Below are 24696 nucleotides of genomic sequence, written 5' to 3'. Positions count from 1 at the left end.
CTTAGTCTTTTTGCATCACTGTCATGCAGCAACACTTTCATTATCAACCTTAAACCAATTTTAATTTGTGTTCTCAGTTGTTTGAAAAAGCTAAATTAATAAATCTAAAATATAATAAATACAGAATGTTCAAACATAATTACCTAGGACATGAAAGTCACACCTCAGATCAAGAAAAGAATTACAACCAAACTAGAGAGGAATGCCTTTTACAGCTATAGGATTACACAAGGTCTTACTCCAGAGTATATGTACAAAACCCTAGAATAAATTATGACTGGAAACGGGCTTTTAATGCTGGTCCTGGAAAGACCGTGTCTCTACAGGTTTTCCAGGTCTTCAAAGTATCAGTGCCTTAAGAACTTGGAAAAGCTGTTAAACTGGTCTGATTAAGCCAGTAATGAGCTCATGCTGGACTATAAACCTCACTTCACCTTCCAGGACTAGGACTGGCGACCTCAATATAAAGGATCTTTTTAAATTTAGTTACATACAGTATCTGGTACTGTGCATTCTCAAATACCGTACATAGTACATCTGAATATGTTGCAGTTAATTACTCCAAAATCAGGGGGTGCTATTTTAAAATGTTGTCAAGTACTTAACCTGGAAAGTCTCCAGTATTAAATTCATATAGCTCATATTAACTGCATGATGCCTTCCAATTAATATTTGCAGGGGGGACCTGTATAGCTCTAGAGTCAGCTTCACTCAGAAACACAAGAAAACAGTTCAATAACGTTTCTATGAAAAAGCATGAAGTGATAGCACACAATTATTTTTTATGAGATATTAGAGTCAGGGTGGTCTAATTTGGGCATTCAAATAAAAAAAAAAAAACAACCCCAAACCCAACGATATGACAGTTTAATCAACACCTAGGGCCTGAAAAGATTGTAGCTCACAAATATTCCTCACACTATACCTCACACTAAAAGTCCGTAATTGACTGTCAACAGCAGCAAATGACAAAGTTTTAATGTGTGGTCATTTTTTTGCTGGAGATGCACTCCAGCAAAAATTTCAATTCTGAGCAGCAAACTGTGGGCAAGAAATTACATTCTTTACATTTCTGCATGCTGAAGCTTCTTGTATCCTGGTATTTCGGGATTAGTAGTTTGACTACTGTAGGAAGCTGTGCAGTGCAGCTTGTTTCACTCCAGACTGCCATCCTATTGCATGGCTCCAGTACAGTAACCCTACATTTTGCTTGTGACCAGCCAGTGCCATTCCTCATTAGCTTCTGACAAGGTCATGAATCTTAGTGGCTCACTACAATTACACACCTCTAATGTGTTTCTGCATCCTTGGAGAGGTGAGGAGCTACTCCAGTAGTACCACAGTTGACTAAACATTTCCAGCTGTGGTGTGGCCACTGCCACAGCAGTAATGACCTCCACATACAGAGAGGAAAAGCAGTTTGTGCCATGCTGTTGCCTAATTAGACTCTGGCACAGCAGTGTTTCTAGAGTTCTGAAGCAAGACAGTTTTGCAATCATTATTTTAGAAGAGAAAACTATTTTCCTTAGAAGTGCCTAATTGACTTAAACTTCAAACCCCATTATAAATAAGAAAATTAGAAATATTGATACCAATGTGATTCTATTGTAATCATATTGGTAGTTGCATACATGATAATTTTTAAATAATTTAACTACCCTGCAGTTTATGTATAACATATTGTTTTATTAATATTTTATATTATATATAATTATCTATATTAATATGATTTAGCATTTTTACTTAGCCCTGAAAAAGTCAAGGGATGTGTCCAGCACAGCTATACAACTAATAGCGACAAGTTATAGATATATTATATCTGTGTTTCAGGCTTCAGAATATGATGTCTATGATGTGGATTAATGTTTTAGTTCAAAGGTCAGCTTTTATTGAAACATCATTGTAATTCTGTTTTGTTTCCCAGCATCTGAGGAGAACCATATGATAAAAATAGAAATACTGGGAACAGAGCAAGAATCAAATTAGTGTACAGCCTTCACAATTTAAAGGCAAACTGGTGTCTGGTTTCATAAAATGATATCGCTACGCAAAGTGGTGGTTATGGACATAGGACTGAACCAAATGACTTTCAAAATGACTGAAGTGTGATACTGTAGCTCTCAGGTCAAAAATATCAAGCATTTCTTTCAAGGTTTGGGTTTATATAGGGAAATAAAGTATTCTCTACACAAAAGTTTAACACGTCAGGTTATAAACTGCCCACAGTACATGTTGTGGGAACTTGAGCCGTGACTCTTATAGTTTGTGCTTCATGTTGTTTCTACAATTACCAAGGGCAAGAACTGAATCTTGCTCTAAATCCACTATCACAAGCTGACACACTGCGCTTCATCATGAGCCAGGAGATGGCAAACTCCTGAGATAAGCTGGAATCAGAGAGACAAATCCCTTTATTATACTTAAATTTCAGGAACACTATATCCTACTGACATTCAGCATTTGCCACTGGAATGCCGGCACTGAATCTTAAGAAATCAAATATACTGCAACAGATATATGGTCCAATGTTTGCTTTCAGTTTGTTCTTAATGGTGTTTTACTTATCATCCCCATGCAGCAAGTGCAAGAACATCATCAAACCCAATAGGCACATTTTTTATTAGTAATGGTTTCAGAAAAATAAATACAAATTCTTATATTTATGCAGTTTTTTATAACCAGAGCATTACCATGAACAGTAAAAGAATGAAGGACATTTCTATCTTACCTGCATACTAAGGAACACAATACAGAGCAATAAAATATATAACAAGTAGAAATTATCCCTTACACATCACTTTTTATGTTATAACACTGCACATAGTTGAAAAGAGATCAAAGGTTGTTGACTTTTGTGATCGATCCAATTTACTTCCTCATTCACTGTAGATATATGTGAGTTCAGACTGTATCACATGTCGTGGGCCTGGCACACTGTACCACCAAGATATAATCAATATCTTTTTTTTAAATGCCTAATTTCCCACATTTCATATGCTAAATAGCCTTTTCTCATTTGTAACCTTTCTTGTGTTTTATACAGTGCCTTGCGAAAGTATTCGGCCCCCTTGAACTTTTCAACCTTTTGCCACATTTCAGGCTTCAAACATAAAGATATAAATTTTTTATTTTATGGGAAGAATCACCAACAAGTGGGACACAATTGTGAAGTGGAACGAAATCTATTGGATTTTTGAAACTTTTTTAACTAATAAAAAAATGAAAAGTGGGGCGTGCAAAATTATTCGGCCCCTTTACTTTCAGTGCAGCAAACTCACTCCAGAAGTTCAGCGAGGATCTCTGAATGATCCAATGTTGTCCTAAATGACTGATGGTGATAAATAGAATCCACCTGTGTGTAATCAAGTCTCTGTATAAATGCACCTGCTCTGTGATAGTCTCAAGGTTCTGTTGAAAGCGCAGGGAGCATCATGAAGACCAAGGAACACACCAGGCAGGTCCGTAATACTGTTGTGGAGAAGTTTAAAGCCGGATTTGGATACAAAAAGATTTCCCAAGCTTCAAACATCCCAAGGAGCACTGTGCAAGCGATCATCTTGAAATGGAAGGAGTATCAGACCACTGCAAATCTACCAAGACCTGGGCGTCCTCTAAACTTTCAGCTCAGACAAGGAGAAGACTGATCAGAGATGCAGCCAAGAGGCCCATGATCACTCTGGATGAACTGCAGAGAACTACAGCTGAGGTGGGAGAGTCTGTCCATAGGACAACAATCAGTCTTACACTGCACAAATCTGGCCTTTATGGGAGAGTGGCAAGAAGAAAGCCATTTCTCAAAGATATCCATAAAAAGTCTCGTCTAAAGTTTGCCACAAGCCACCTGGGAGACACCCCAAACATGTGGAAGAAGGTGCTCTGGTCAGATGAAACCAAAATCGAACTTTTTGGCCACAATGCAAAACGATATGTTTGGCGTAAAAGCAACACAGCTCATCACCCTCAACACACCATCCCCACTGTCAAACATGGTGGTGGCAGCATCATGGTTTGGGCCTGCTTTTCTTCAGCAGGGACAGGGAAGATGGTTAAAATTGAGGGGAAGATGGATGCAGCCAAATACAGGACCATTCTGGATGAAAACCTGTTGGAGTCTGCAAAAGACCTGAAACTGGGACGGAGATTTATCTTCCAACAAGACAATGATCCCAAACATACAGCAAAATCTACAAAGGAATGGTTCACAAATAAACGTATCCAGGTGTTTGAATGGCCAAGTCAAAGTCCAGACCTGAATCCAATCGAGAATCTTTGGAAAGAGCTGAAAACTGCTGTTCACAAACGCTCTCCATCCAACCTCACTGAGCTCGAGCTGTTTTGCAAGGAAGAATGGGCAAGAATTTCAGTCTCTCGATGTGCAAAACTGATAGAGACATACCCCAAGCGACTTGCAGCTGTAATCGCAGCAAAAGGTGGCCCTACAAAGTATTAACGCAAGGGGGCCGAATAATTTTGCACGCCCCACTTTTCATTTTTTTATTAGTTAAAAAAGTTTCAAAAATCCAATAGATTTCGTTCCACTTCACAATTGTGTCCCACTTGTTGGTGATTCTTCACATAAAATAAAAAAATTATATCTTTATGTTTGAAGCCTGAAATGTGGCAAAAGGTTGAAAAGTTCAAGGGGACCGAATACTTTCGCAAGGCACTGTATGCCCTAAGGTAATATTTACAGTCTTCCTTTGTTCTCTTTTACAGCTTCCAAAGTTTTGAATTGATATTGATTTTCTTCTCTGTCTTTCAAAGTTATCAACTTTAGGTGCAATATAATTGATGGAATTTCGAGCAGTTGTTTGTTTCAGATCCACTGGTTAAATTTCAATTCAGGTCAGGTGATAGCAATTGTCAGTCCGGTGTTTTGAGCATTCTTTTTGGAATCCAAAGTATCAGGTTGTCTGCATATTTTAGATGTCAGCTTGTATCCAGTGTCAGAAGAGCTAATGCAAGACTAAACCATTGGTTTAAGTCCCACTGTAGTTGGTAATGCGTACAGTACAGGACATCAGGACATTTGTACTGTGTTTCATCCCCTAATGTACTCTGGTTTTAGCTTTAAAAAGTCACAATTTGTCCACGAGCCAGTGGTTCTCAGTCTTGGTTGTGGAGTGCCCCAGTCTCTGTTGGAATTTGTCCCAAATGGGTTCTTAATCACCAGTGCTAATTTGGGTCTGTAAGTGACCTGTTTTTTGCTTTAAATTAAAAAAACACTCTAATGTGCATAACTTCCAACAACATCAGTACACAAAATAGTATGCGGTCTTTCCTTGACAAGTTGATTATGAATTTGCTTCCTTAATTCTAAGTAAGCTTTAAATAGGTGATTAATAGTTGTTGAACAGTCACAGGTGGGAATGACACTATATCAGGCAACTCGCACATTGACTCACTTTTCCTTCTGCTTAAATCCAATTGGTTGTATTTCAGCTACAACCAACTGAATGCAGGCAATCTTTGCAACTCACTAATTAGCACAGGGTTCATACCAATTACAAATCCTATTCAGCTCTTTTAAGAACAGAAAGCAAATTAAAAAAAGGCCTCAAATAGAAAATCAAAGTAAATTAGCCTGTGATTAAGAACTCAGCTGGAGCAAAAAACAGAAGACACAGGGGTTACCCAGGGCCAGGATGGAGAATCATTGTATTAAACTATAAGATACTAGCAGAGTACTTGTCAGGCATGTCCGTTAACATTCTGGCAGGCAGGTCACACTACGTTTGCAGCTTGGCTTACATCCAATGAAGCACTATTTGTTCAGGTATTATTTCAACCTTCTGTTAAGAACAGATGTTCTGTAAAATAATTTAGTAGAACCTTAGCCATTAGTCAAGGCTTTCAAGCAATTCATATTTCTGTTTTCAAAGATATTTTACTGGATCTCCCACATTTGTACAGATGTTTGCTTGTACTAGTTTGCTTTCACAGTACCTATTAATCTCCCGTTTAATACCAAAGTTTTCTGCCACTTTCATATTATGTCTGCCTTCTTTAACTTTATTCTTCGATATTTGTCATAACTTTCTTCACCCAATTTGAAAATAATTAGTTGGACAATCTGCTTGAGAAAAAGTAATGTCACATTGTACAAAGTATGACACAATTAATTGGCTAATTAGCCAATGTGTCAATGACTATCTACATATTCAATAACAATTATTTACAGCACAAAACCATGTACTGTAAATGTCCTTGAATACCTACACTATGACTTTAAGCTTTAACTTTAATTTGTAAAATATTAATCTTTTTAAGTTTCATTTTGTGCTTATTTAAATAGAGAATGCAGCATGGAAAATGCATTTTTTCTTTGACAATACATTCCTGTAGTCAAAGGAATAAAATGCTCAGAATGTTGCTACTAATCCTACAGTAGGTCTCAGTTCTGTGCGGTGTGTCCCTTAAATCGTTTTATTAAAAACAAACATTATTGTGTGCATTTATAACCCATATTTAGTTAAAACAGACATTATTTAATTCATAACACATGACTCTGACTTCATGTTAGATGAAAGCAGAGATTTTTTTCCAGCGGAAGAGCTTAACTCAGCTTTATTAAGGCATTCTCAAATTTAGATTTTTCTACATCTAAACTAAGGATAAGCACTAAAGCAATTGCAAAGGATTAGCAGCTAGAAGGATCACCTGCTTCTTTAAGAACAATAAGAGTAGTAATACCAATAATTATGAAAGAGGATTTATTTATTTTTATGAACGTTTTATATCTTTTTATACAACACTCATTTGTGCATTCTCAATTAATATATTTTTCTGTCCTAGAAATTTGCATCACCATGATCATAATTTTTGTCAGCCAATTAATTTAAATCTTTATATATATTTACAGAACACATGAAGAAATATATAATGAAGGTCCCATTCATCTTTTCTTTTTTCAGTGTATGAAAGAAACTGAATCATTAAAGATGAGAAAACCAGTTTATACAGTAGCTCTGGATCCAAATAAGGCAAACCTAAAACTGGTTATGCATGTTAATGCATGTCTTCAGAAAAAGTAGAGACACCTCATAGACCTGCGTGAAGACAGAGCATGGTACAATATGTAGTTTTTATTCACAGACATTAAAAATACAATACAGCCTAAGCTGTTCATTCTATCTAATTTAAAGTGCAAAGATAAAACTGATCATTGATAATCAGACACGGTTGTGGATTTAGTGCTTACAGATATCCTGTGCAGCCAGGACTGAAATCAGGACATTTTCAGTGCTGTAAATGACGTGGTTAGGTGTCATTATGATCAACTGACTGGTGGAAGAATCCTTAACAATCTCTTTTCCCTCTGTCACTGTTATAAATCAAGCAGTTCTTGCCCTGAAGGACTCATGCAGTGCTTGACTAATGACAATGGTGTAAAAATGAGAAGTATGTCCGTTCAATAAACTTGAGTGAGAGGAGAGATCCTCCCTGGTTTCACCTCCACGTGTCATGCTCTTGGATATTTTAAATCTGCTTTTCCCCAAAGACCATTGGTAGAATGATCTCCCGGGTCATGGACGCTTGCCTTTCAATAATAGCTCTATGGTATTGGTTTCAGTATCTAATTGCATTCATTGCAGTGTCCAACATGCTTAAAAGAAGACGTTATGCATCTCCAGTTGCTCTTTGTTGCCTCAAGTCAAATAAGCATTGAATCCATATTGATTTTCATTCTCTTTTCCTTGAACGCTGGCAGTTCCACATTCAACAAATTAAAAAGACTAGGACAGACTGAAGATTTAAAGATGTTAGCAAACATTACATTTCCCACAAGCCAGTTCTATATAAATAAAACACCAGTAAACGCAATTTGCTGAAGGGTGAGTAGTGTGATATAACGATGCATCAAAAAATAATTGACAAATGTGATGCCTAATTGCCTCAGGGTCTGCCAAATTAAATGATCTAAAATATTTACAGTGTTAAGTCCAGCAATTTTATTCAATACTATATCTTCTCTTAAGATAATATTTGTCATTTTTATGAGTGTCATGACAAACACAATAAAAAATGACAACGCTCTGATCTGAAATGTGCTCAAGAAAAATACTAATTTGGAATTAGTACTTAATATATAATTTCATCGTGTGCTATTATGAATAGTTATTAATGGTATATGAATATCAATTCAGGACTTTCTTTACAATGCCCCAGTTCTACAGTGAGAGGCATTAAAACTCAACAAACGCTATTGGTCCTAATACTAATTTCTTCCATTTTTAATGCTCCCACTACATATTCACATTCTTATCAAGTACAAATTAGTGTTGAGACAAGCAGCAGTAAAGTGCTATGAGAATAGCCCAGCAAGAAGTATAACTCAATACTGCAAGAATTGATTCTGATTTGGTCCTGTTTATCAAATGACTCTCATGTAGTTGGTGCAGAGCTGCATTCAGAGCCCCGTTGCTCCATCCCTATTAATGTTTGTGAGTAGGTGTTTTAAAAAAAATAAAAATAAGTGGAGCGAGCCAGCTTATTAGGTATTCTTTTTAGAGTTCTAACTGACATGGTCCTGTCACATTTTATTATCTGGTACATTATCTACTTTTAAGCCAATATGGCACGTAAAGAACATGTGCTTACTAGGTAACCTTTAGTGGAGGAAACATACTACTATCTGCATTCTCATTAATTTGCCAAACCATCTGTCAAGGTTAAAGGTGTTTAATTGCTGGGATATGATAATCAGTCTCATAGTGATACTGCAAGATGCAGCTGCTATCAATAGCTCTATTAGCATCCTGTTCTCAGTTATCCAAATAGTGCAAGCAAATACATTTCACTCAGTACTCCTTCAAGTAGTTCAGGTCTGATATTAACTACCCTGTGCGGTTGACTTCAGCCTGAAAGCAAGTCCCCACAAGGTAAAAAAGCTCAGTTACTCCCATGCAGTAAACCTAAACTATTTTACTTTTAGGCACCGCTGTGAAAGCTTCAAATTCTCTGCTTTGGAGCCAAAATTGAACACTCCTGCAGATTTAACCATGAGCTAAGACCTCCTCTATTAAGATAAGTAATGACTGTAAGCAGCCAAGAACAACGAGAAACCAATCTTTTAGCAAAATGACTCATGCCAGCACAGACTGTATAAATGGGATATTCAGGGCATTGGACTGAGCCTGTTTTTGTCTCCTTCAGCCATTCCCTTGGTTTGTTGAAATCCTTTTTGCACACTTAAAACAAAAAAGGATCACAGACATTGTAAATCCAATCCCTTGCTTGTTTACTCGTGTTCATCTCCCATGGTTTAACCATTTCAGATTTACTGTGAGCATAACCCCCTCTGGAGTCTTAAGGTATCTGTCTATAAACCAGAAACATATGAAACATTCAGGCTTTGAAAGAGTTAACTCTAATTACATGCACAATTACAATTCCATCTGTTTTCTCTTAGGCAGTTTTGAGGTTGAACACCCTTGAATAATCAGTGAAAATTAAATAACATGATAAACAGTCAAATTAATTTTCCTCTGTGTTGATGGGAAAACTACGATTGGAAAAAAATACCTCTGGAACACAATTATCCAGAAGTTTATGCACTTATTCAAAGGTAAATTTGAAGAAAAGGTTTAATTAAGTCACCTTCTATAGCATAATCCTACTAATGCTTAATGGGGCATATTTTAAAAAAATGTTATATAAAAATAATGGTTATATTTTACTACATATGTAAAAAATATACACTCAGAACATATTTTCATGTGACTGTGTTACACATGCATGTCACTGGTAACCTAACTTTTAAATATTAAGTTAAAATCCTTGGAATTAAAACTGTATCTTGATACTGAAGGAAAGCGAAAGGGAATTGATTAAATTCAAATATTGTATCTGCAGTATCTTTTGACTTGAAAGAGAACTACCATAGCTTTTTTTAATGAGTATATGAAAGATGCCCCTCACCTGCCTGGAGAATTGTTGATTACCATATAGATAGCTTTTCAAGCAATCGCAACCTAAAAAATGATGAAGTGGAAATTAAAATTATTTCCCAACTCCGTTTACATGCAAAGTACACATGAAGATTACTGAAGAAAACACACACTGAATAAGCTAATCATTTGAAGCCACTTGGCAAAACATGGTGAGGCTTGCAACTCTGAAGTGCTTACAGAAAGCTGTAAATCACTCTCTATTGTAAGCAAATGCACAGTGATTATTGCTTTGCATCTTCAGAAAAAAAAAGATTTTACTTCTCCAGAGTTGTATGGTCCATTAAACTGCAATGGACAGGAGAAGTGAATATATCGGAGTTAAAGTTAATGGTACAGTAAGAAAAGCAATGCATCTGGGATTCCTAGCTCCTGAAGACTGTCTTGAACTCAGTGCCCCATAGTAAGACATGAGGCTTTTTATTCCAGTTTTAAAGTTGTCCTTCAACACCGTTCTCCAGAGACTTGATGCTTCATTACTCCTCTAATTTTCTCCAGTAGTTTATTTCTTTAAAAAAAGGTTTTGTTTATTGCTTGAAAATACAGAACGCACGCAAAGACACTGCTGGGGATATCTTCTTATTTAAGCTTAGTTAAAGCTCCTGATTTAGGTCAGTTACAAGAAATGGAGAATAAAGTGTAAGTACTTTGTTCTACCAAAAGGCTTTTATCCCACAATGTCTCAGATTGCTTAGCAGATCTTTATCAGAACCAACCTAACAATAATCGAAGGCACTGTACCTCTGCTGTCAAAGGTTTTAAATGCCATGAGGTTGGAACCTTCACCCTTTTAACCACAACAAGTAGATAAAGTGGTTTTAAATTACTCAGTCCTCCATGTACACTGCATTTTCTATGTTATACGAAGGTAGTTTTAGGTTTTATACTTTATCCACATGTTTGAGGCTAAAGACGCCACTCATAAAATGAAAGCATCTTAGTGCGTCTTACTCATAAGCACCAGCTAACACCACACTCTTTAAGTACAGGGTGGATCTGAAGCCCATTGCTGTTCAGGAGTTCATGAAAGTATTAGCTGTAGAAACCCTATAGGAACAGCACTCTTTCCTAACATTCTCATCTATAACAAAAATGTTAAGTAGCACAAGATTTTTTAGGATAGTGAAACATCATGCAGTGAAATTAGAATCCGAATAGTAATACACTCATAAGCATTCAAGAAAATGTCTAACAGATCACTTGAGAGGAATGGAATTGTGTTTTTTGATTTTTGAAACAGAAACCTTTAAAAATACAAAATCACTCCTCCAGATAATGATGTAGATCCAATTTCAGCACCAGCCCTACAAAATTAATCAATTTATAGATTCTTTTAGTCATAACTCTACTGGCATGAATATCAAGACAGCTCATATATGTGGTAGATAACGATGCTGCAAGATTACCAAATTACCATTTAGTATTGATAATTTAGTAAAAATCATCAATACTCACAATATATCCTATGCAATGTTTTGTCCTCGGTAATGTAAAACCAAAGCTCTCTAGTTAGAATTCAAGTAGAAACTGAAATGGCTTTGATCCATTAAACTACTGACCTGTCTAGCTATCTACATAAATATCTTTCTATTCAAATATAATTTTTTCAGTGTCTATCTATGATAAATTCCTTTTGAGTTATATACATTATTTAAATTAAAATAGATCTTATATATATTTGAAGTGGACAATTATATACTTCTCTTGTGTTTAAAATGTCTATACTTTATGCTAAAGATTATATTAACAAGTAAGGTTTTAAGACTGGATGAAAATAAAATAACACACTGTGCCCCGGAACACACTGATTTCTAACTATTCTATTTTCTGTCAGTCAGAAAGGTGCCATGGAGAAAGTAAATATGACAGAAAGTTGACACTTCAAAGTTGGCCTGAAAGGCATTATAAGGTTATAACTTATTCTGTCACTCACTGCCCTCTCATATAATTTTAACACTTACAGCATCAATTACTGATTTGTTCAGTGAATTAAACTTAAGATGTTATCCTGTACCCAGGCCATAATTAAACTGCTAATGGCTTCGGTCCTGCTCCTTTGTCTTTTAAACTTGCGTGGTGTAATGAGTAAAAATGTGATGTGAAATACTGTAGAAGAAATATACAAAACTAAATTAAAATTAAGCCACAGTTCAGACCCAATTAATACTTCATGCTTGCTACTTACCAGCACATTGTTATTGGGTAAAGGGAAGAGGATTCGTATAAGTAAAAAGTATCAAAATATCAAATCCATGGTTGACCATTAGTTACCTGTGTGAGGGTTAAAGTTCTTATATGGTCTAAAATCAGGTCTCTTGATTTTTCCAAAAAACTGAGAAAGTCTTTTTTTTTAATTGTTTTGGCACCAATTCTTTCACAGGTATATGCTGGTCTCCTACTAACAACTAAGATTCCTGATGTTCTGTCACTCAGTTTGTGTATTTTTCTGGGTATAGTGCAACGGACTATTAATAACATATATTAAGGTAGGATTCACAGAACTGGTCTGCAATTAGAAAAGCCTGCATTCTGATTAAAATTACATGGGAGATGTAGAACATGTGAACGTCAGTTCAAAGGAAAGAGCACGAATAAGTAATTAAGATTTAATCTGGCACTAGAGCGAAAATTGTGAGAGCATTTTAACATGTTTAAAGTCGATCTTGTTTCAAAATATATTTTGTCACAGAAAGATAAATGGAAAAACAGTGGGAAAAAAAATCCCGGGGATCTATTTATAACATGTAGCCTATTTTTCTGAGAATTGTAATTCAAGGCAATTGAACGCCTTTGTGTTTTATGTTCTTTGGTGAAAAAGAACTTAAGCCACTAAGATAAATCGTATTAGCTACACTGCAGCACGAACGCTGCCGCTGAAGTCGAAGCTCCTGCAATGCCATGATTTCAAAATAAAATAGAAAAAAAATCTGTCTGTATCTAACCAGACTAGGCTGAAACAGCTAATGGCACTCAGGGACCAAATAAATGTCTCGCAGGTTCTAAAGCACTAGCCTTGCCCATGTATTCTGTACTTTGAACATTAGATTAATAGTGCTGACCCAGTTTCCTTAAAGACTTAGAACCTACAGTGTACATGCAAAAATCTAAAGCAGCTGGGTTCACTTGCAAGAAAGCTCACCAGTACACCCAAGGTGTGTTGGAAATTCTGAGCTCTGGTGAATTGGTTCTCATCATCAATAATTTTTGCATGATGCATAATTTGCTACACACACATGTATTTGAACTGTTGTTTTGGATTTGTTTTAAAAAAATTGCTATATTTTTAAACATATGTTTTTAAATAAAAAACCTATGCAAACCTAAGTAAAAGTGAATTGAAAAAGAAATATATTACTAATGGAGGAAGCACGCAGCATAACAGGGATGATGTGGCATACTGGAGTATCCCCACAATGTAGACTTTTGCAGTTTTTAAACCACTAACATTTTTCATACTAGTCAACTGTTTACTGTGGTATGAAAAGCACAATAACACTGTTTCTATGAAAGCACGGAGTAAACCAGGTGCATGGTCCCTGGCTTCTTTGAAAGTATGGACTATAAGAAATGAATAAAATGAAATTGTTTCACAGTGTATATTTCTTTAAATATTCACTTAAACAGATATATTATAAAAATCACATTGTACCGTGGTATGGCGATAACTGTAGTGGGTGGTTAACCTAAAACTCTTCAGCTCTCTATGGTACTAAACAAAGAGGAAAATGAATGTAGAACAGTGGTGAAACTAAAACAGCAGTCTGGAAAAAAAAAATGTGTATATTACAAATGGAATACATTTTAAAGAAATGTATTATTTTTAAGCATCCATTGCCAAGTAATTTCTCAAAAGATTTCAAATCACCAACTGTATGTCCTATTTTTAGTGTTAACTATTAATGCACACAGAAACCTCACAGTATACTCCTTCCTCATACCTATTGTTCACATATACAAAAAATGACAGAAGAGTAACAGAAATCAAACAGACTGCTGTGGGTCTAAATCTGAATGATGCACTGCTCTGAAACAATATCTTATTAGTATGAGTGGAAAGACATGCTGAACAGCAGAACTAGAGATTACTTACTGAAAGTATGAAATTTATTTTAAAGCATTTCAAAAAAGAAATCTACAAATAGAGGTTAATTACCATACTCTTGGTTTATCTTTATTCCATATATAGTAAAGGACGTGTAGTAATTTCCCATCAAAGAGCCACCTTAATGTTTGTTCACACAAAAAGTTCTATTTCCCATGAAGCATGATGGCTGATAATGTTACAGTTGTCAAGAATATAGCACATTATCAATCTAGTCTAAAAGACTGTATACAGCAGCTCTATGATACTTTAATACACATCTTCCCAGTGACATCATCATTATCATCTTATCACTGCAACGTGTTGTCACTTGAGAATGTGCCTGCAGGAAGGGTGGCAATTGTGATACCAAAACCAGATCAATGTAACACCATGTAGTCCAGCTGCCATCAGTTACTACAAGTGGAATTCTCTAGTGACAAAACACTTCCCAGACCATCAATCGGTCTGTTGTAGACAGCAAGTATCATATTGTTCTGCATATGTGCACCACACTTGCTGATGTCCATCAGGGTTGTTAACATTGATTGATCGCTAAAGAATACTTGCTTCGGCTGTTGGTAAGTTCCCCTAAAGTGCTACTCAAATATACCAACAGCAAAAAAGAAATTTTCTCTAAATATAATAATAATTCCTTCTGGTGTATTTTCAAGAGGACATTCAACAGATTAAATCACCTTATTCCTTGTGTCCAATTATGGCTAAGGTCTCTTGAGCATATCAGTCATGAAAGACCAATGAAAATTATTCCATATAATTTTATCTACATTTTCATCAACATTTTATAAACATTAAATCAACATTTAATATTCATATTCTTTATTATTTTAAAACATACATGCATAAAAATGGTGATAAATTATTTTGATGCTTAGTATTTATATATATCAGATAGCAATGCATGATAATATTGCCAGTAGAATCAAGTCAACTTCAGAAGATATGATCTTTACAACTACAGTCAATGGTTTTGACATGTTGGGTATTTATTTGAACACCATAGATAAAGATAATTAGACACTCAAGGTGATTGTATTCTCTGCACAAATTGCTGTCTACTTTTTCAATCAAGTAATCTGCTGAGGAGGCCATTAATAAAACTGCAGAATTTACAATTTCCGTACATCATCTGAAATGGCACTAAACAGTCTCTGTATAGTCAGAGGAAAGTGCACAAAACTGTTAATTAACACACCACTTTATCTAACTGGAAAGAAGCAATCACCAATTAATGAAGTGAGTTAACCTTATTACTAACATATTAAGAGACAAGCCAGTAACAAGTAATTATTTGTCCTTAATTGCAATTCACAGCTTTGGGAGGTATTTTAAAAAAAGTTAAACTGGTTCTTAAGACACTGGTATTATGCATGGAAGCCAATTTTATTAAGTGTAATAATACATACTATACAATATACATCACTTCATCGTTTATTGTTCTACTAATACTTTAGAAAGTGGAGTAAACAACTTGTGAAGATTATACACACAATATAAGGAGTACAGTATGTGTTCATTAGGAAATGTATTCAGTACAATAAAAAAAGTTATAGTACTCTTTCATTTAATTTTTTTGATGTTATGTTTTAGAAGATAACATTTCAGCACACTGAGACTAAAAGCCATCAGGACTGAAGATGTTACAATTACACCTATTATTATTACAATTACACCTATTAGATTTTCTAAACCAGTTCTTTCTCATACATATGCCAGAGATTCAGGTTTCTTAGTTAAACCTAGTACCGTGTTAGCTCTTCAATCATGCAATTCACCAATTACATGGAATTAGGAAAAGAAGGGACATCATTTACATCTATTTTTTTTTAATAACACGCATGGTAGTCTCTTCTACACAATACATTTTTACATACCAAATATGCTACTATTAGTTTTCCATGTTTGTATTAAAGGCATTCAAAACAAAATCAATTATTTATGTAATGACACAATTTAGAAAGATACTAACATCATGTTATTGTCTGACCATGTTTTGTCTTTTACAACTGCAGCAGAGCCAGGGCCCATTTCAGACACTTACTGATACTGACACTTCCCCTGGACAGGACACCAGTCCATAGTGCAACTGATAGTTGTAAACTGGAACAACTGAATTATTTTCTTTGGTTCAGCTGTTGAACCTTCTTCATGTGTGAGCAATTATATTTACGTATAAGCAGACCTTAATAAGAAACGTCTGCAAACTCCATACTGACTGGAGTCCGAGACAGGAATCAAACCCAGAACCCACTGGGTGTGACACAGAATCCCTAGTTGGCACATTACTGTGCCACCTCACAGAATAACAAACTAGGAATATTGCACTAACTGGAAACATAAGAAATCCTTATGAGAGTCCTGTAAGACTCGTGGTAAGACATCTGAGTTTATACTGTAAATGCACACAGGTAATAATGAAATGTTTTAGCTGTGAGTGTGTCATGAACATTTTGTTATAAACATGATTGTATCAGTTTTACCCTTTCAATATCTTTCTACAAACATTTGGATATATTTTCTCCATATACTGTATAATAAACATCTGGGACAAAATCCAAGGAGTGAGTTTTGATGGGATGGATATAATCACCAAAATATATAAATAAATATGTTTCCACAGTGGAGTGCTGGACTCAAACAGACTTTTTGATAAATAGAGCTTTCTGTACTTATTAGCTTCTTAATTCACTTGCTTTAAAACCCAAAATGACTACAGCTTGAATTACTGAAGAGCTAGTAATAAAAATTTAATAAGAGTTCCAGCCTTAAAGAATAAAATATTTAGAGATTACTGCCAGAGAAAACTGATTCTAGAGCCAGTGGAATATATTTTCAAAATCAGAATTAAAATACACAGGGCTTTAGAAAGCCCTTAGTGGTAAATGTAAAGAGGATTTAGCTAAAAGAAGGTTGAATTTTAATACTCTAACATGCTACAAGAAAGTCTTAAGACATAGCCTTTGACTTCGTTTTGAAAAAGTACAAAATGAACAAACTGAATGGCAAGGTAAGAAACTATGTCTTAATTTTAATGTAGCCGCTATGTGGCTATTAATTATTTGCAACTTTCTTTACAACTTTTCACATCTACACTGTGTACTGGCATTCCCAGCTTTCTCACAGTTCTACTATGCATATATTTTACTTTGCTGAGGTTTTAACCAATTTGTATCATGTTTTACCATACTGTACATGACAGTGCTTTACCATGCCTTTACTGTATGCTTCTTGTGCTTTCCCAAACTATCCTGTGATTATACCATGGCATCTACAGCATTGTATACAATATACAGCAGCACTTAACGGTTGTATTGGACAGAACAGTTTTAATGTCATTTGTTAATTCTAAAGAAAAAAAATAACTTTGCTACTGAATATTTCCAAACATAGGCTTACAACAACCACCACACCAAATTATCCCTAGCTTGGTTGTTTTTCCAAACTCATTCTTCTTAATGACAAGAACTCCCCTACATCTTATGTTTTTTACCACATAAACACGTGATGTTATGCTCTGTCTAATTCGATAGCTGCATATTCTAATATAAACTATATCTGGTGGAGTTGCCTTTTGGCTATAGCAGCATATCAAGCATGCTATGAATTAAAAATGTATTCTGACTGTGAGCAATCATACAGTACTTAAACAAAGAACATTTTCTATAATGGACAGCCTTAAAATTGATTTGTTACACAAAGCTCACACTCCCCTAAACGACGACCTGGCTAACTTGCTCCATCAAAAAATGGGCAAATTTTGATGTATGTTATTTGTTACAAGTCAAACAACATACAGTGATTTACTAAGGCTTCAAGAGTAGTTGGAAGAAATATATCACTAACGGAGTGTACTTTTTTAGCTTAATCTAATCAAACCTGATTTTTTTTGTTTTTATTATTTATGTCCCGTTGAGTTCAATTGTCTTTGCAATGGAAACGTTCCAATATAAGAGCATTTTAACCATTAAAATTAACATTGTTACTTATGGTAGTCGCACAATGAAACAGTTAAAAGCTGAATTTTATCTAGGACTGTCCAATCCTAACAAAAAGACTACGGAAAAAAATCATTACTCTAATCCTCTAGACCTATTTATTTAGTTGACTCACTCTACCAATACATTACTGTAGATAGCCACAAGGAATCAAACCAAGAGCTCTTACCTGTCTTGGCGTTTATAGCAAAAAAGTTCTGCGGGTTCCCACTAGAGATTCTGTAAGTCAGCTTGTCTCCTGAAGTGGAGTCAGGATCTTGTGCTATTATCTGTATCACCGACACATCCTTTGGGGAATTCTCCATAACTGAAGGGTAGTAAATGGGTTCGGAGGTCAGAGGCGCATTGTCATTCACATCCTCCACTTGAATGTATATTTCGATGGCAGTGTACAAGGGCACAACACCATGGTCAGTGGCATAAACAGTGAGCCAGTAAGAGTCCTTGGTCTCACGATCCAGCATATCAGTGGTGTAGATTATACCTGTCAGGAGACAAAATTCACAGTCTTTTAATTCATTTCTCTAAAGGGTGTTTGGCTTACAATCACTTACTGTATGGCTTTCAAAACCAACATTATATACTGCACTCTTTAGGTTAGAATAAAGAATTAATTAGCATGTGCAAATTTAAAAAATGAAGAGAACCTGCAAAATGCAGCAATATGAAAACAAGTTTGCAGAAGCCAGCTGGATATGGCCAAAGTCAGATTTTAAATAAAAAAATGTGGTGAGAATGTCATACATCAGCTGCTTATACTATATTACAGTATTACATTTTTTGCTTTCAGAATTGCATTTCAATACATCTACGTCTTTCTCTGAGACCATGTAATCAGTGTAAATCATTAAGAGTAGAATCACAAAGTGTGCAATGCATATTACTATAGTAAACTAGCTGCTATTAGTTTAAAAAATTCAAAACCTGAACAAAATAAGTACAATACAGTATAATATAATGATATCCCAGTATACCCTAAAGGGTGAGAAAGAGGAATCATAGCACAGTCAATGTTATAATGGAATCCTGTGCCTGAAGACTGAAAATGTTATTCAAGCTGTTTTGTGTGATGGCATGCAACAGGTGGATGTGAATCTTTATGTGCAGGTACAGTATCTCTGCCTGATCAAATTCTGATCCATTTCAGAATTTAAAGATAATTAGGCTTACTAAAAATATCAGAAACAGACATGGCAGGTATAGAAGATACTGTCTACATATAAAAATACTGCACAAAATACTGGACATAAGGCACAGAGCATTATGCAGCGTTGTGCATTGTTGACAAAAATAAAAACAGTAATATCAGACAGACAGCTTGAGTTACTGGTTCTAAAGACAAAGCAAACTTCCCCTAGACACTGCAAAACTGGATAGAGAAGATGTTGCCTTTTAACACCACTGCTTAAGAACAGACATGCAGTATAATATTTAAATATATTGATGAAAACTAATCTCTAAAGCATACTTGACTTCATTCCAACCATGGATATTCTAACTGAAGTTTGAAATGTGTATAACGTAGAGGAAATGTCAAATATAATCGTAAGTAAGACATCCTGTAATAAAGTCTTTTTGATTGTGATGTATTAATTTGCTCATATAAGCCTCCTGAGCATACAGCTTGGCAATACAGCAAATCAAATAGACAAGTCAGAAGCTTGCATAAAGTGTGAGTTATCTTTTTTTCCAAAAGTGAGAAATTTTGTCAGTATTCACATCACTGTGAAATACCTCTAACTGAATGGAAGTCTGTATCATTTCAGACAGAAGGGGCTCTAATTTTCCCCAAATATCTACAGTGTCTTGGCAGTGAATTCACTTATTTTCTAACTATGTTGCAGTAAACTAAAAAAGGTAAATTGTTGTGAATGTTTTAGAAAGGCCAACATAGTTTCTCATCATAATATTTACCAGGATAAGATTTGTGCAGTTGTGTAGCAGATACTTTAGAATTATTCCTAAATGTGTATATTCCTATAGAATGCAGGAGTCACTGACAGATCCATGATTCCTAATTCCTCTAGTTTAGCTTTAAAGTGCATCTGAAGCATCTCAATTTATAACAGTGTAGTATAAAAAGCCAGAGGGACAAATGAAAAGTTATCCCTACAAATCTGCAGAAAGTGGTATGTTGATCTGATGTAACATGAGTAGCATCTCTTCATTGGGTACAAGAGAAAAATGAACCCGCAATGTAAAAAAATACTGATAAATCGGGAGTATGATTTATGTGTAGCTAAGAAAGAAAAAAAATCTTTGGCTGTAGGGTTAATTTAGATGCTATATATCTGCCACACCCAGATCAGACATATAGTTACTCAATGTTGTAGATGCCAGAACCTGGGCATTAATTTCCTTTCATCTCTGCCTACAAGAATATGATTCATGACAGCATGCATATCTTTGCCAAGAATCAAATCAAAACACTGTGATTTCCAATAGGGATTTGGTCAGGAGATTGAAAAACTGGCTGGAACATCTTACTGGCATAAGCTGATATAAAAGTTCAATTTTTACCTGAAATGTTTCTTTGCTTTGTTTGCCGTGTCTCCAGTTAATCATTGGTGTCCCCAACTGACTGGATGAGATATTAAACCAAAATCCTCACTACTTGGTCATTAAGGACCCAACAATACTATCATTTTCACAACCCTGTATACCCATACTTCCCCTTTAATTCACTTCTCTACCTATTGCAATGTGAGTAGCTTGAACATACAGTCCGTGCTTGTCTCTGGAAAGCGGTCTTCACAAGTTGTATTTGTCCTCTTCATGCCTTGGCATGAGAAGCCTACTGGCTCAGCATGTTCACTTCACTCTGGAAATCCTGCTGTACAAATGCTGCTGTGGTTGGAGAAGGTCCTGGGTCGGCAAATTTTAATACAGATTTTCTAGCTCTAGGATTTTCAGTACCTTTTGTGTTCCCTTTGTTCCCCCAAGAACAAGTCTAGTTTCGAGATCAGTTGCTGAATAGCTTGCAAGAATCTAAGAGCTCACCACAACCATCTCGGATTTAAATGGCTTTTCCATTGACTGCTCCAGCACAGTGACCTCCTTAGCTAGCTCAAGATAACTGAACTCTTTCAACAAGGAAACCCTAGGAAAGGAACCACCTTTTGTCTTCATCCCGGCCAGCTCTGATGGCTAACTAGCACCAAAAAGAGTCTGAACAAAAACAAGAACAGTGGTACCATGCTGCAGGAGATGTACTTCGAGGTTAAAATGCCAGCACACCAATTATAACACTGTTGAAATGTCCACACTGCATATTTGCAAGGCCCTTTCAGATCTTGGCAACATCACACAGTGCTAATGGTTTATGAAAAACAGCAAGGTTAGTATTCGTACTGACAGAACACCACATACAACCCATATTTATTTTTTACAATAGGTTTGTAAAACGTAGATTTGAGGGTGTAAGCCAAACCAATAAACCAAAAATAAACTCAAGGAAAAAGAACTGCTAACCTGTGAGGTACAGTGCCAGACCTAGGGAATGAATGAATACTAAATAATCACATTTGGCATATCTTTATTTATGTACCCTGCTTTGCAATGAAAGAAAAAGAATATTCCCTCCCTTCAAGAAAAAAAAGAACAGCAAACACCTCAATTGTTGTCACACTGCAGTGAATGCATATTTAATTTTACATTAACGCACCATAAAATGAAATATAAAAAAAATATATGAAAAGGAACTATACCCTTGAGACAGACCCTGGGTGGATTAACACTGATGGGTGAAACTGTAATAATAAAGGCAACAAACTGTGTAAATAAAGTAGTGAATTAATAAACTTTTTTTTTTGCTTACAAGTGAATTGAAAAATTATAATACAGGGAATAATATGCCCAGAGGAGATCAAATGCAGACAAATTCATTACTACTGAGATTCCAGAAAGGTTCTGCCATTAGAATTCAGTTCTTCCTACTGACTCTCCTTCCACAGGGAGAACACAAGTAGATGCTGTATCCTGTATTACAGTCTACAAAGACAAGAAGAAGAGATAATTCACAAGGCTAGCTTTTTCATACAAAAATGTTTTAAAGAGAACATTGAAGGATAGATCTTAAAGAAATACTATTGTCCTTCAGCATCTGTGCCCTGTTGTGCCTTCTAAGCCGAGATCACACAGAAATCTACCGTATAATTACATAAATGCCTGTTTCACATGTTTTAAAATGATTTGCCATTTATTTTGCTTTTGTGAAAAATATTATCAGAGTTAATGAAGCAAACAGGGTATAGCATAGCTCTTTCCACCACAGTCAAGCAATTCATTTACACACGCCTCCTCAGCCTTAGCCAAAATGCTGGCTGGAGCTTTTAACCTCATCATACTACACTTGATGTTTCCAAAACAACTAAAAAAAGCATGTGGTCTGACTGGCCCAATTAACACTGTTTTGTGGTCAATTTTCTTTCTTTCCCCTTTTTTCATTATTTTTATCTTCTGGTACACAGTGCTGTATAAAATAACAATTAGTGCCTTTTAGCAACAACAAGCAGTCTGCATTAAACACCTTAAATTTAAGTGGACGGGTGATCTCTGGAAATCAAAAACACAGAGCCCAGCACTTCTTTTCCAAATTCCTGGAAGGCATGCACTGCAAGAGAATATTACATTCTAAGATGGCAAGAACAAATTTACAAACACTGCCCAGGTCTTGATCTAAAAACATTTTTCTTATAAAAATAACTGTAATGGAATACTAATAAGAATGGAACCATCTCTGGGATGTTTCCCCTCAGGCAGTATTTGAAATTTGTGACACTGTGTTGCTTGGCACCAATTTGACAGTAAAACCCAATAAATGAATTCCATAAGTGATTCTGTTATAATAAAATAAATACCATTTTAGTGTCACGTACGCATCCCCATTGTACTTTGTTTTCAAATATATCTGCCCTGAATAAGGTGGTACATCAAAGTCTACACATTTCTTTGTGATGTAACTATACACAACTGCTGAATGGAAGAGAATAGAGCTATATGTTATAGTTTCATTTAGATCCACTGTAAGCAAAGATTTACTCCAGTTATGAATTCCATTACAGATTCCATCAGCTGATTTTTTTCACTCAGTTTAAATAATTAGCCAGGGTTATTTCTACCAAATTACATGGCACTTCCCTCAAAGTATGTAACCTTGTTTTTACTATCATATGCAGTCTTTTCACAGAAAGCTAGGCTGTGCAATACTACATTAAATGCCCTGCTAAAATAACTTAAATCATTACTACAGAAATAAATGTTATGCCCATCTGTAAATGAAATTGGATTTCAGCAAAGCAGGGTAGATTGAATTACTGTCTAGAATTTTATTGCAACCACAAAAGATATGAATATTACATTCCACTTCCTACAGTTTCTAAGCATTAAAAATCACCTAAAAACGACAATATTCCCATACAATCGCATGTCTGTGCAGCATCTGAAAACCTCTTGTCTGTAGAAAATACTAACATCTTACTCGATTGGCAGTTCAGTAACTAGGTGAATACTAAATTTTATCCAGCCATTTCTTTAAAAAGCCCGGAGCTCAGGTCTCAATTGCCTGACTGGGAAGACTGTTTAAGATATCCCAAAACTCTTCATAAAGAAGCACTTATTCTCTGTCCTAAACAAACTCAAATCCCGCTGTATTGTGACTCAGCAGACCAGGATGGTCCACCTCTGTCACATGTTCTAAGAACCTAATGTATTCTGCTGACCTTGCTGCTTGATTTGAGAGTTCAAGCACATTAGACGAGACTCCCTAATTCTAAAATTGTGATCAAGGGCTCTTAAAATGCTACTGCTTTATATGCTATATGCTAATTTGGCTCAAACTACTGTTTCTATAATGTTACCAGTAACAGAAGTAAAAGTGGTTGGCCATTCACTTCTTGGCATAGTTTTGTTCCCCTTTTATTTTAATATATTACATTTTAATATAAGCATCAAATAACTATTAATATCTGCCAGTCAGCAATATATTTCCTCTGTTACATGATTAATTTAAGTATAACAATGTTTTATGTTCTTTTTTTTTCTAGTGATATAACATTATGCATTTGCATAAAGGCACACATTGAATTTCCTTCTGCCTTTGCCAAGATCGATGGTTCAGTGCTAGTTGAATCATTGGTAGCCATCTCAACAAGTTGCATGACTCAATCCTAAACATGGTCAACATGTGACACATTAGTCAGGAGAGCCTTTGTAGTACCACTCAGAGCCACGTACACTCACTTCCCACTGAGCTTTCACTTATTTTGTACCTTCTACTAAAAACACCATAAGTGCAGTGGCTGTGAGGAGTTCACCATGGGTTTTTTTGCTATAATGAGTTCAGGCTCTCGGGAAGAGAGTAATACACGGTGTCTAAAATGCACTTCTAACTGATACTGAATTTACAGAATTTCCACAACAAGTCACATTACAGTTCGAACGTTTGTTTTCTTGCTCTTTCTGTGTCCAGTGGGGGACTTTTACTAACCTAAAAAAAAAGAATTCAGTCAATTAAGAGCTCCATCTCACTTGTGCACATTTCAGGTATATTTAGAATGCTAGTCAATCAGCAAATCCCCCAGGTCTACTGAATTCTCAAGGTTATTTGCTGTGTTAATAATTTATGTACTGTACATCATGCCATGTCTGG

General features: G+C 35.5%; 1 protein-coding gene across 10 annotated transcripts in view; it reads right to left on the bottom strand.

Annotated features, from left to right (window-relative positions):
• LOC148658177 (protocadherin Fat 3-like) overlaps positions 1-24696 on the bottom strand; it is a 203681-nt gene that overhangs the window by 95200 nt on the left and 83785 nt on the right. For all 10 annotated transcript variants that reach the window (XM_088639234.1, XM_088639235.1, XM_088639231.1 and 7 more), the window contains one exon: positions 18217-18531. In XM_088639234.1, coding sequence (XP_088495360.1) covers positions 18217-18531 — 315 coding nt within the window. The remainder of the gene's footprint in view (positions 1-18216; positions 18532-24696) is intronic.

This window comes from Lepisosteus platostomus, chromosome 7 (genome assembly GCF_059453375.1).
Source record: "Lepisosteus platostomus isolate fLepPlt1 chromosome 7, fLepPlt1.hap1, whole genome shotgun sequence".
Taxonomy (NCBI): domain Eukaryota; kingdom Metazoa; phylum Chordata; class Actinopteri; order Semionotiformes; family Lepisosteidae; genus Lepisosteus; species Lepisosteus platostomus.
Note: the sequence above shows the minus strand (reverse complement) of the source record. Positions and strands in the feature narration are given on the sequence as shown.